Source organism: Haliaeetus leucocephalus, unplaced genomic scaffold (assembly GCF_000737465.1).
Source record: "Haliaeetus leucocephalus isolate CR32 unplaced genomic scaffold, Haliaeetus_leucocephalus-4.0 Scaffold473, whole genome shotgun sequence".
NCBI classification, from domain to species: domain Eukaryota; kingdom Metazoa; phylum Chordata; class Aves; order Accipitriformes; family Accipitridae; genus Haliaeetus; species Haliaeetus leucocephalus.
Genome location: NW_010972909.1, coordinates 6,117,806 through 6,130,592, shown reverse-complemented (window position 1 = coordinate 6,130,592; position 12,787 = coordinate 6,117,806). Strand labels below are relative to the sequence as shown.

The 12,787-nt window shown below is 47.0% G+C and overlaps 2 protein-coding genes across 3 annotated transcripts in view; one reads left to right on the top strand and one right to left on the bottom strand.

Moving 5' to 3' along the window:
* The window catches only part of PHC1 (polyhomeotic homolog 1 (Drosophila)), a 17,518-nt gene extending 11,643 nt beyond the window's left edge, over nt 1-5,875 (top strand). The window contains exons 9-15 of the mRNA XM_010575373.1: nt 872-1,019; nt 1,129-1,337; nt 1,942-2,056; nt 2,643-2,751; nt 3,428-3,578; nt 4,172-4,403; nt 4,727-5,875. Of these exons, the coding sequence (XP_010573675.1) occupies nt 872-1,019; nt 1,129-1,337; nt 1,942-2,056; nt 2,643-2,751; nt 3,428-3,578; nt 4,172-4,403; nt 4,727-4,881 (1,119 nt within the window). The 3' untranslated portion in view covers nt 4,882-5,875. The remainder of the gene's footprint in view (nt 1-871; nt 1,020-1,128; nt 1,338-1,941; nt 2,057-2,642; nt 2,752-3,427; nt 3,579-4,171; nt 4,404-4,726) is intronic.
* A 1,504-nt stretch (nt 5,876-7,379) lies between these two features.
* The window catches only part of M6PR (mannose-6-phosphate receptor (cation dependent)), a 5,448-nt gene continuing 40 nt past the window's right edge, over nt 7,380-12,787 (bottom strand). Inside the window, exons 2-8 of one of the 2 annotated variants that reach the window (XM_010575372.1) lie at nt 12,631-12,638; nt 11,279-11,454; nt 10,901-11,073; nt 10,701-10,810; nt 10,362-10,492; nt 9,713-9,839; nt 7,380-9,114 (exon numbers count right to left, since the gene is read on the bottom strand). In XM_010575372.1, coding sequence (XP_010573674.1) covers nt 8,992-9,114; nt 9,713-9,839; nt 10,362-10,492; nt 10,701-10,810; nt 10,901-11,073; nt 11,279-11,451 — 837 coding nt within the window. In that variant the 5' untranslated portion in view covers nt 11,452-11,454; nt 12,631-12,638 and the 3' untranslated portion in view covers nt 7,380-8,991. Of the gene's footprint in view, nt 9,115-9,712; nt 9,840-10,361; nt 10,493-10,700; nt 10,811-10,900; nt 11,074-11,278; nt 11,461-12,630; nt 12,639-12,787 lie in introns of those variants that run through there. The other variant, XM_010575371.1, reaches the window with a different exon arrangement.

Sequence of the window (12,787 nt, the reverse complement as noted above, 5' to 3'; positions counted from 1 at the left end):
CACAGAAGTCACCCCTGCAGCCCCCCTGCTACCAAAACCTTGCCACATAAACCCAATACAAACAATAACTGGCCTCCTTGTTGTCTCTCTCAGGAGAGAGATGAGAGCTCAGTGGCCCGTGGAGACCGAACCCCCTGTCCCCTCACTAGGTATGGAGACCTCCGGGTCAGAGACCCCTTGGTGTGTGGTACCAGCTACTGACTCTAGGCCTCAGAGGATCCCCTAGCAACAGGCTATGCAGAGGAAAACAAAGATGGCTCATGTTCCATCGCCCTTGTCCATGCTGCTGTGACTTGTCCAGCTAGGGCCTAACTCCCTAACTCCCTGGGACAACAGCACTTTGCCAGCTCAGATATCCTTAGCCAGTTTCTGAGACTGTTTCTAAACTCTGGCTGCTTCTTCAGGAAGGTGTCACAGGATTTGTCTGATTTTTAGAGTGGTGGGACAATTCTGCTCTCATCCAACATGTGTCCCCTGCTCTTTGACTGTCCTTCATTGAAACTGATCTGATTTAGCCAAAAGCCTGTTTGGAAGCTGCTGGGTGACTGCCATTCCATTTCTTTCTTCCTGGAATAATCCTTTGAGGTTTACACAGTGACTTGATATTATATCAATGTATCGACATGAAATGGGACACCAGATCCTGGTCATAGTGGTATGGTAGTGAGTCTGCTGAAGTTTTGCTCCCTGCTAGGCAAATGCTCTGAAGTAGAGGTATGTACTGTGAGGGAGCTAGAGGCATCTCCAGGAGAAGGAACCAGGCTGGAAATTAAATACGATGGGGAAGGATGCATCTTACTTTTGCCTTTGATCTGTCTTGTTCTTTGGTTTGGAGCTCTTCTCTCCGCTTATGTGTTCTTTATTCACACAGGGCAAGTCTCAGACCCTAGCGGTAAAGCGGAAGGCAGAGTCAGAGGAGGAGAAGGAGGAGTCGCCCAGTGTCACTGCACTGCTGCCTGCCAGGTCCTCTCCTGTGACAGACAGCCCCAAAAACATGGAGGAGAAGAGTGGCCTTGGAGGTGAGGTACAAAGGAGAGCTCTGCTTGTGTGTGCTAATGATCTGATCTCGTATTCCATTTGAAGTAGATGGAGCAAAGGTAACTGACTCTTGTGCTGTTAACGTTCCAGATAAATCTGATTCTGCTGCCATTGCAACCTCAAATACCCCCTCAAGTGAAGGAGCATCAGTCACCCCCACCTCTGCTCCCATCCCAAACCTGGCAATGGTGTCACGTCAGATGGGAGACTCCAAACCCCCCCAAGCCATCGTCAAGCCCCAGATCCTCACACACATCATTGAAGGCTTTGTCATCCAGGAAGGAGCAGAGCCCTTTCCGGTAGGGATTCTCTGCTGCGGGAGAAGGAGGTGTAGCGCTGTCTTGGGAGGGTGGTGGGCTTCTGTCTTTGAGACAGGAGTTTCTTCCCCCATATTCCAACTCAGCATTTTAGCCTGAGACACAGACAGTGAAGAGGAAGGGAAGTGAGGGAGGTCTCATGCACGAAGCAAGGCATAAAGTGGTGGCATTAAAGAGAATGGGTTGGAAGGAGTAAAACAAGTGTGATGGGAACTGTTTTCACCAGTAGTCCCCAAAGCAATAATTTATGCAGGAATTGTAAGAAGGTTCTTCTCTCTGATTTTTAGTAGGGAAAGATGCATTGTATTTTGAACAAACAGCAAGTGAAGTTAAAGCAAATAAGGGGAAATGCAGTTACATGGAATTGCAGGATATTCAAGCCAGATAGTACTTGGTGATCTTTGAATGAACTGCCAAGCCTGTGAGTCAGGAGGGAGTAACAACTTTGTTCAGCATCTCTCCTTCCCTAGTAGGCAGAGGGATTCTTCTGAGCTGTAATAAGGTATGAACAGCACATACCTTGCAGAGGGCGGTGGACACAGAGAATCCTTTACTGATGGGCCCAACTCTTTCTTTTCCTGTCCAGGTGGGTTGTTCTCAGCTGCTGAAAGAATCTGAGAAACCGCTGCAGGGAGAGGCTCCTTCTGGCCAGAGTGAAAACCTGTCCAGCAATTCTCCGGGAGGGGACAGTGCTTCTATGGGTGAGTTTCAGCACCAGGAAGCCTATCTAGTGTTACTGAAATTTCTGCTCTTTGATACTGTATTACTAACTTTATACATTATGAACTTGTATCTCTTCCTGCCTTCCCGCTAACTTCTTAGAGACTCAAGTTATGGACCTAGGATCTCCTGTTCTTGAGTGCCAGAAGACAATACTTTGTTGTTGATATGATCTAACACACCCTGTGTCAGTAGTAAGCAGGAGAATCTGAATGGTACTTGTCTCTAATGAATCTGAAGGTTGCAGAGGATGTGTGGACACAGCAGAGAGTGCAGTGATGGAGATTTCCCCTGCAGCCTTGTAGGGTATGAAGGATATGCTGTTTTTTGCTTGTTCAGCAAAATGGTACTGACAAGGAGAAATAAACGGCTCTGTTCAGTATCCTGGGGTCCTAATTAGTGGAGCTTCTGCCTCTCTTTCCCCAGCTTCTTCACCAGGCTAACTGCTTAGTATATTCAGTAGTAGTGCTTGGAATCTGTCTGCTCAGAAGAGTAGTGGAATGGGGAATCATTGTGTGTGATCTGCTTCAGTTCAGATCATCAACTGGTGTGTATCTCTCTCACTAGAGCTTGATAAGAAGGCAAACTTGCTGAAGTGTGAATACTGTGGGAAGTATGCCCCAGCAACCCAGTTCCGTGGTTCCAAGAGGTTCTGTTCCATGACCTGTGCTAAAAGGTAATAATAGCAAGACATAATCTTCCTTTCCTCTGACTGTACATTCTCTCAAACTGAGCATGTGCCCCTTCTCCAGGTAGTGTACAACACTTCAGTACATCTGAATGTCCCTCCATGGGATGCACTGGCCACAGAGATCCTTTAGGACTCTAAATGATTTATGAATGCTTCTAGGTGTGGAGAGGTGAATGTTGTGTTGAGTGCAAACAGGATTTCTGACTTGCTCAGAAAATGAAGTGGGAAGAGGGAAGTTCTGGGGCTCCAAAGAACCTCTCTTCAGTCAAATGTACATTTGACTGACTAAATGAATGCATACTAGTAGCTCTCTGCTGCATTGGTACTAGGCAAAGACACAAGGGAGCATTGGGGAAGAAACCTGGCAAGAAGTTAGACTAGTCATTTCTGCTTCCTATTGATAGCAGAGTGCTTGTTATGGGTCTTTTTTCCCTTAGGGGAATGACTTAATTGACCCTTCAGATGTTAGATCAAGACTCTGGTGTCCAAATATTGCTTGTGTCAGAAGTCTGGACTGGTTCCTTCCAAGGGGAAGTCTTAGAAGGAGGAGGAACAGAACTTGATGGTAAAGAGGAGTTTTATCCCCATCTAGAGCAAGGAGAAGCAGTAGGTTTAGATAGTTGCTGTTTCCTAACTGCTGCTCTGCTTCTACTTACTTGAGGTACAATGTCAGCTGCAGCCATCAGTTTCGGCTGCAGAGGAAGAAGATGAAGGAATTCCAGGAAGCTAACTATGCTCGTGTGCGCCGACGGGGACCACGGCGCAGCAGCTCTGAAATTGCTCGAACAAAGATCCAGGGCAAACGCCACAGGGTAAGGACATAGTCCTGTCTGCCTCTGTCAAGGCAGTTCTCAGTGTAACGGTTGTCACTGCTGGATGTACCACTTTCTCACAGTGGATGTAGTTGTGCAGGACGTGCCAAGTGCACACTGACACAGTTGTTACACAAGGCACGGTGAGCTGTTCTAATCCCTCATCGACTGCAGAAAGTGTAGTCACATTTGTATTTGTTCTGTTCACTCTCTGTTTGCTCCTGCCTGTGTCTTGGAGGTCTCAGTGAGTGAGATCAGCTGACAGCCTTGGTAGAAAACAATCCACTTTTCCCATTTGATTAGCATTCTTCCACATGAATGATTTGAATCGGATTATAGAAGAATCGGATGAGCTTCAGCACTGATGTGAGGAAGAGGAATGGACTGGGGGAGGATGGGGAGAAGGATGAGGAAGGGAGGCGAGAGTAGTCTCCCCTTTCTGGCATCAGGGAGCTCTTATGTCAGCTGCCCCTGGACCAACGGCCTGGGACTTGTCCCAGACTGTTGAGTCAACTTCTGCTTGTTTTGCACCTAGTAATTGTGAATTTCTTACAAAACACCTTTTGTTTTCTTTCTTTCCTATGGGCTTGTAGGGCCAGGAAGACTCAAGTCGAGGCTCTGATAACTCCAGCTATGATGAAGCTTTGTCCCCTACATCTCCAGGACCCCTGTCAGTAAGGGCCAGTCATGGAGAGAGGGACCTGGCAAACTCTAGCATGGCCCCACCTACCCCAGATCTACACGGCATCAACCCCGTCTTCCTGTCCAGCAATCCCAGTCGTTGGAGTGTGGAGGAAGTGTATGAGTTCATTGCATCACTGCAAGGTGAAGGTCCTCTCCTGCACTCCTGTGATCCAGTAGCATGGGGAAATTTGCTGGCTCTCTTTCTCGCAAGAAAGTGGTGTCTGTGAAGCCTAGTGCTTTTATTGTACTTCTGTACGTGTTTCTGAATTGGAGCAGGTCATACAGATGGGTGACTTGTACTTCTCAAGTAGCTTGTGTCCTTGGGCAGACTGTGGAGTAGAGTGGGGAGGTGGGAGGTGGTTAGATTTCTAGTTTGCTTTCTGTACCTGCCAGAGGCCCAGAGTGGGAACGAGGGGAGTGCCCACGGCATGTCTGTTTCTCAGTGCTGTTTTTTGGTTTCACAGGGTGCCAGGAAATTGCTGAGGAGTTTCGGTCACAGGAAATTGATGGCCAGGCCCTGTTGCTTCTGAAGGAGGAACACCTCATGAGTGCCATGAACATCAAGCTGGGACCAGCTCTCAAGATCTGTGCCAAGATCAATGTCCTCAAGGAGACCTAACAGCTCTGAAGCCAGAGGTCTCACTTTTGCTCTGACCCCAGGGCAGCTGCCAGCTTTGGAGCATCCTGCTGGGGCAGGGAAGAAGGGGACAGTCCCCTGTGGTCTTGCATTCAAGAAGAATGAGAAGGAATTTAACTGATTGAAACTGCCGTGCACAAGCCCATGTCTTGGTCTCTTAATGGTGCTACAAGGGGGAGGAAAACTCCCACCTGGGGCCTTGAAACATCTTTCCTTCTTCCTGATTTTGAATATGCCTCTCCCGTATACCCCATAAAGATGTGAAGGGGACCTCTTTCTGTCTTAGCAGACTTCTGAAAGGGAACTGCCTTCGCCCCTTTTTGCTACAGCAGGTCTGCTAGATATTAGTTTTGAATCTCACTGTGCCAGAAATTGAGGCATAGGAAGAGCCGGCCCCACATGGACTTTGGGAGCAGCTGTGCTTGGGGCATTTAGGAAGGGGAACTAGTAAATTCCAAGTGACAGAGGTGGACAAACCAGGAATTTGAGCAAAAGGGGCTGCTGCTGTTCCACTCTTAAAAAAATACCTAGGCTGCTCACGAACAGGGTTTAATAGCCATTCCAGCATGCATACCAAACTTGAAGGCTCATGGCAAAAGGAGCTGCCTTAGCTTTACTATCTCCTGTAGAGATGCGGAGTGAAGACAAAGTGTTGTGGCAGCTATTCACTCCAGATGCTCCTCTCTGAACCAGTCAGAGGAGGATTTATCCTGAGTACTTATGACAAAGTGATGGGAAAATCAATGGGATGGGGGATTGTCTTGCATTAGGGAACCCTGCAGCACTAGGTTTGTCTCCCTATTGTGCTAGGGCATAATTTACAGATCCAAAGCAGTCTCCAGAAGCGCCAAGGCTCTTCATAAAATGGGCTGAGGTTTTGGTTTGGGGTTTTTTGTGTTCTCTTATCAGTTTGTATTATTTTTGTGTCTGTTGTCATTATCCTCAGGAGAGCTTATGGGACAAAGTTTAAGCTGGCAGAATTGTTATCGCCTGCCTCAGGCTCTTTTTTTTTTTTTTTTTTTTTTTTGGTGTAAAACAAATATTTCTTTTCCTCAGTTAAAAAAAACCAAACAACCAAAACACACCCTCCAACAACCGAATACTAATCTTTGAATGCTACTTCTCCTTTCTAAGGGGTAGCATTCTGTTATAGGCCGAGTCTCTCCCTTTCAGCCTCTCCAGGTCTGGGTTTTTTTGTAAGCATCAAATGTGGTATTCTGAAGTTTTGTAACCAGATTGCCAAAGGTGAAAACCTGGGCAGAATTCTGCTCTTCCAGAAGCACCTCTGCTTCAAACAAACAGGCAAAAAAACCTGAAGAAATTACACAAAGCATGAAGAGGTAAGTGCCCCCTAGAGCCAAATACCTGAATGCAAAATGATTTTTATAAACCATGTGTCTCAGCTTTTCTGTTTTCAGAAGTTTCATGTGAATATTTGAGTGAAACATTAAGATCGATCTGGGTGGAAAGCAGCTACTGTTGCAGGAAAGCTGTAGTGGCACGGGAGGAGGCCTAAATGGCATAGGTAGGAAAACATTAGAGATCTTGGAATGGGCTTTTTATTGACCTGTGTTAGAAAAAGAGAGGAGGGAAAGTGCTTAGAAGATGGATAAAACATGGTAGCAGCTTCCTAGTCTTAACTGTACTGTTGAATCTCACTTTAATGGCATCCTTGTTCCTGTGAGAGAAGACTTCTGAGGCTTCTTGAATGAAAACAGGCCCAAAGGAAGCTGCCCGTGCTTGCACCCTGATAACACTATTTGGTCTGATGTAATTTGGGGGCAGAGAAGGGAGATGTTAGAATCTCTAATGGCAATCAGCAGAGGAAGGCCCATAAACCATTTTATCCTTAGCAGGGCTGGGTGTGATAAAACTCCTGTTTAGTTTGATGCTTGGCAGTGTAGGCGGGCAGCTAGCCTGCCTACATTATACTAGCTACTTCTGAGGACCGGATTTTATTTCAGTCAAAGGGGAAGGCTTCACTTCTTCATTTCATGTTCAATGTTCTTAATAAAAAAAAAATGCTTGTTCAGGCTTTGCAGGTCTGGCTGCTTTTTAACCCTCCTCCCCAACCTGAACATTAAGCTAGTGTTTGAAAAGTACAACCTTCATCAAAAAGTTACTTTTGATTTTTATTGTTGCAGAAAAATACAGAGCATAGGAATCTTTCCCCATTTATAACTACCTGAGCTTTTAAAGTTTCAGTTTTGAAAGATGTGTATATCCCTCCTGAGGCTCTAAGGGAACTGGAGTGATACAAGGTGACAGCAAAAACCACATACTAACAAGAAGAGATCCAGTCCTGGCAAGCATAGTTCAGGCACAAGCCACTGCACACTAAGGACCCTTCACCTAAGTAAGGTGCTCTGGCACCAAAGAAAGCTCCTGTTAAATCAGCACAATGCTTCACCAGGTTTTTTTTGTCATTTTATTTTTGAAAGTTGTGTTTTGTACAAAAAAAATTACCTTAAACACCACCATGAAAAACAGTAACAACGGACTTAGTGACTTCCTATTTTTCCCATGTTATGAGAAAGATTGAGACCGTAACAAAAGTCAAAGAAAGCAGGAATTGTTTGCCCACTCAAAACCCAGCAAGAAAGCAGGGTCACCCCTTTTCCCTCAGTGTCACTGTTCAGACTGCTTTGGCAGTATTAAAAATACACAAACCTTGTCCGTACCCTGCTGTTAACAGTAGTGGCTTGCTTATTCAGAGTCTCTGCCCTCAAGACTGAGGACGGTTCTCTGCCAGTCTACAGTAGGGCAGAATGGGATTGCTTGCAGTGTAGCCCCTCACATAAAAAGCAGTTAGGAATCAAGGTGCCAAGTTCCTGAAAGTTCCCATTAAGTCTTACAACTCAGTTGTACCTGCTTTTCACTAGGGCCCCAGGAGAAGGTCTCCCTCACTCCCAGCCAGTAGCAGTAGATAAATACCATCTGCACAGGGCAAGTGTCTTAAGAGCAGTCTGCACCATGCTTAAGGGGACAGTGATTTATGAAAGCTGACCCTGTAAGTACAAGAGTCCCTTATGCAGTTTTTAATGTGTTTTCATTCTTACCCTTGGCTTCTATGGTTCCTTTTTATAAAAATAAATTCTGGTAGCTTCACAGGAAAACCCTCTGCCAAACAAGGAACTCTTGGAGAGCATGAAATCACAATGCTGACAGTGACTGAGCTGTGTGGGCAATCACCTGGGGAAGCTTGTAACAGAACTCAAGTGGAAGCTACCTATCTCATTTTGCCTTGGTATCAGTTGCAGTTTCAGCAAATGTTCCCTTTACTTAGCAGCACGTCAGTTCCTTTTGCTTCTCAACGATTGAGAAGACTGAGACAATATTTTGACTGAACTGGAAAGTCATGAGACCATATTTAACTCCTATAGTTTCTTAGCATTGCCCCTCTCCAGTCTGAGAGGATGGCATGCATCCCTTTACATCTGTTGAAGGAAACTGGTGTGTACTCTTCAACATATTGCCAGTAGGAAAAGAAAAGGCTGCAGAGGTGCTAATGCCTCTTCCACCCCCACAGAGCCTGGCATAGAGCGCTCCGTGCAGGTTATGTTGGCAGAAACAGCGCGTAACAGTGCAGAAGCTAGAAAAGCCAAAAATGCATTCAAAGAAAAGTAATTCCAGTGTCTTACAGATCCTGTAAACCCTAGGGGAGGAAAAAAAAAAAAAAAAGACACAAAAGATCCCTCCTACAGTCTCAGCTGTTTTAACCCATGGCCTCCTTTTCCTTTCTGCATCCATCCGTGGCCCTTTTTTCCTTTCAGTGATTCATCTCCCATTCCTGCTCAGTGCTGAACACTCATATTGCTTTCTTGCTGTCTTCTACTCAACTCTCAGCACTTTTATCCCCCAGCTCTGCCCCATTTTTTAAAAACCTAAACCAGCATTATATTCATAAGACGTGCCATCAGGGACCAATGCTGTTTGCACCCAGAGGCGTCCATGGGACTTGACACACCAGAGACAGCGAAAGCAAATAGTGTAAAGAAAATCAGAAGTGAGAGAAGGAGAACTGGCTAGGAGGCACCCGGCTAAACAAGCACTGGGGAGATGGGGAGAAAAGAACTCAGTGTTGAAAGCCTATCACATTGGTAGCAAGTGGTCATCCCGTTCTTCTGATTCCTCACCGAGCTGGTCATCACCCACACCACGGTACGCAGCTGGTGCGTTTCGAGGCTTAGATCGGCAGACAAAGTCACAGCCATCCTACAAGCACAGGATATTGCACCGGAATCAGACTGTATGCAGTTGACTCGGCACCCAAAGCAAAGCAGCTTCTGTGATTTCTCTTCTGCTAAGGGATTAATGGCTATCCCTGTGCTATCTTGGGCAGGTCCCCAAAACTTGTCTTGACAAGAGAAGCACACATACAAACATCCTACTCAGTCTTGAAAGCTCTGGGTGTACTGATTAACAGTATGCAGCAACATCAGGCTGAGACAAGCATGGAGGATACATGGCACTGCCTACGGTGACCGAGGAAGGGTTTCAGGCAGTCAGACATGAACATTCCACAGTCCCTAGCTTAATGTTCCTACCTGGAAAGTGTTAACCACTAACGAGCATGTGTTCTAGTTTGTTATGTAGCAGTTGCAGGGTATCAGCAGGGAATCAGTCTCAGTAAGGATTCAAAACTAGAGTACTCAAGAAAAATAAAACAGATATCCTCTTCTTCTGCCTCAAGGTATGCTACTGTGGTGGTAGGTCTACCCAAGAGACATAGGCCATGACGACAAGGCAGGTGCTATTTTCTCCTGTCCTAACTTATGGGCCAGGCTGGGATAATACAGGGATTTTCACTCACCGCCACTAAATTGCCCAGATCTTGCCAGAAGGCAAAGTGGGGAAACTGCTCCATGCCCTTTGCTCCCACTACAAGGCGCTGGTAGAGGAACCCACCAATGATGTAGACTGCAATCAGTGAAGCAAACCTGGAGGGCAGAATTAAAAATCAAAGCTGAGGAAATCCTATAGACAACCTCTTCCGAGCCAGCTACCTGCCTCAGATTGGTATTGGAGCAAGTAGCTGAGCACCACTCAAGAACGGAGCTAGAAACAGAGACCAGACCAGAAAAGCTCCCCAAAATATTGATCAGCAGCATTACATGAAGTAGTGCCTCTAAGCACAAACACAGAAAATTAGTCAAGACTCCTGGTCTGAATTCCCAGCTCTGGCAAAGAGCTGTTGTACAATTTTAGGAAGTCATGTCTTCCATGTTTCAGTGCACTTGTCTGTAAACTATGAAGGTGGATGTCTACAGGGAACAGAACGGTTCCGCAGCATCATGCCTCGAGCAAGAGCTTTTGTCCAAAAAGCTCAAGAGGCATAGTAACATCTAACAGTGGCTGTGGATAGATATATACAATCATCTAGTCTAGTACAGCATTTGCTATGTTTCTAAATGGCACTGGAGATTATGGCCCAGACATGAACAGCTCTTCTGATGACTCACGTGATCAGTAGAATGGAGCCGACGCTGAGGTGGGAATCCTCAGCTGGACATGCCACACTGCTGTCCATCTCAAAGAGGTAGAAACACTCCTGCTCCTTTTCCCGCTCTTCTGAAATAATGCTGAACGAACTCTGCAATTTGGGAAAAACTAAGTCATGTGAAAATACGCCCAGGCATGCTGAACTTCACCAGAAGACAGTTTTATCACTGTTGGTGCAGCTAGGCAACAGACACTGGAGGACAGAAGAAAACCTTGCTGCCTCCTCAAAGCCCTTCCGCTTACAAACAACTGTTTGTCTGGCAGCCTCCTGCTCCTCTCCCACCTCACGTGTCACTCACCGCTGTAACTCCCCGCTTGCAAGAAATCATTATCACAGCTCTTCTCTTCTCACCGCTGCAGTGCCTACCATATGAATCACCTCCTTTATAAATCAGCATGATCCAGTCACCTGCCAAGAGAGAAACAATATAGGCTGCAAATCCAGATCAGGAGGCAAAAGGCAGATACTGAGTAAGAAAAGTACTGAGTGGAACCTTACTTCCATTGAAGACCTGGGTTTCATTGATTCTTCCTATCACTGTGGTCTTTCCATTCTGTCTATCTGTTTGCACCAGGCCACCAAAATCGTGCAAGGTGCTGTTGACCTCCCTGCACACCCTGAAATGGTAGACGTAGTTTTCTGTTTTGCCTTTCTCCACAGTCACGTTAAACCTGCAGCAGGGAGAGGACAGGACAGACAGCCCATAGGATTACAAAGAACAAGGCTCAGAGCAGCGGACACTCGAGACCTGGAAGCCAGTCACAGCCCATACTAAAGGGGAAGCCCATTCTGCAGTCTGGCCCCAAATCTTCCCCTCCCCTTGGCCTAAGGGTAAGTGCTGTGCAGCCCCGAGGCCTGCAGGGTATTATACCGTACCTCATTTGGCTCAGGGGCTCTAGTTTCTTCAGCAGGGCTCTTTCCATTTGCGACTCACTGCTTTCATCACCAATCACATCACAGCTCCTCTCATTCGACTGTTGAGCCCCTACACCCACAGCAAGGGCCATAAAGAATACCAGCACAGCAGAGGTATGGCAAAGTGATGACATCCTGGACATACACCACAGAGAACACAGAGGATTAACTGTTTCAGGCCCCTGCAAACTAACTTCAGGGTCACGGAGTCAATGACTGGCCACCTCCTCAGTCCCAACTGCAAAAAAGGACAAGTCAAAATCTAGAAACATCTCACAGTTCCCAAGAGACACTAAATCTGAACCTCTTGCATAGCCAAAGACAATTCACCAGGCCGATTTGGGATTCTTTTCCAAATTTTGCCTCAGGACCACAAAAAGTTTTGCTGCTGAGCACATTAATTAGCATTGATTCAGCCAGAGCAGAGCCCAGCGGGCTGACCGCTGGAGTAAGTTTCAGGCATAAGCCATTGTTCGTTATCGCATTGCACTGAGAAGCCAGTCAGTAGAAAATGATTTACCAGGTCTCTAATCAATCCTCTTTGCAGCTCTCATGTGAAGAGCTTGCAGGGAAAAGCCACTGTGATTAGTCAGGCTCTGTTTGTTCAAGTGCCTTAATCTTAATAATTATAACTGTGTTATCTTTCTAGCACTACTTTAGCTGAGAATATGGAAGTGTTTAATAATGCTAAGCTGCAACTTCACAGAACAGTTTTCTTCTGTTTACATGGGGAAGAAGGGAAGGAGGAAACTGAGACGTCCTATGTAAGATCCAACCGAAGAGGTGGTAACGAAGATAATAATGAAATCCAGAAGATTTGGCTTCTGGGTCACCCTAAAATCACGTATGAAACATTCAATGATTGCACCAGCCAACCACAGTGGCGCAACAGAAATCTGCTTCTCCCACCGCAGATTTCAGCAAAGCTCCAGATGCTGGCGGAAGGCAAACCGCAATTAAATAAGCACTTGGCTGCAGCTAGACAGACAGCCTGCTAGAGGGATAGCCTGTTTTGCTGAACCTAACGATTACCCCCAACCCCTGCGGAGCCCATCGCCACAGCTTACGCCTGCCAAGGCAGCTCTCTGATCGCCGCGGCGCTCGGATGCGAGTACGACGAGGTCAGGCTGAAATGAGGAAGCCTGCGACACAAGAACTCGTGATTCGTCTCTCACAAGACCAAAAGCAGAACCCTGCCTGCCCTTCGCACTAACCACGGCTTCTCCGGGCAGCTTACCGGCAAACGCTTCGCTCGCACACAGCCTGAGGTAAAAAGCGCCGTTTTCTCCCTCCTTGGCCGGTTACCGGTCCGGGCTGCCGCTGCCTCAGCCGAGGCCCCACGCCGGGACCGAGCCGCCCGCCCGGGGCGGGGAGCACTGTTTCCCCCCCCGCGGTGGCCCCGGCGGCCTCGGTGCCCGCCCTCCATCCCTCCCTCCCTGCCGCCCGCTCCGCCGGCCGGAGCCCAACCCG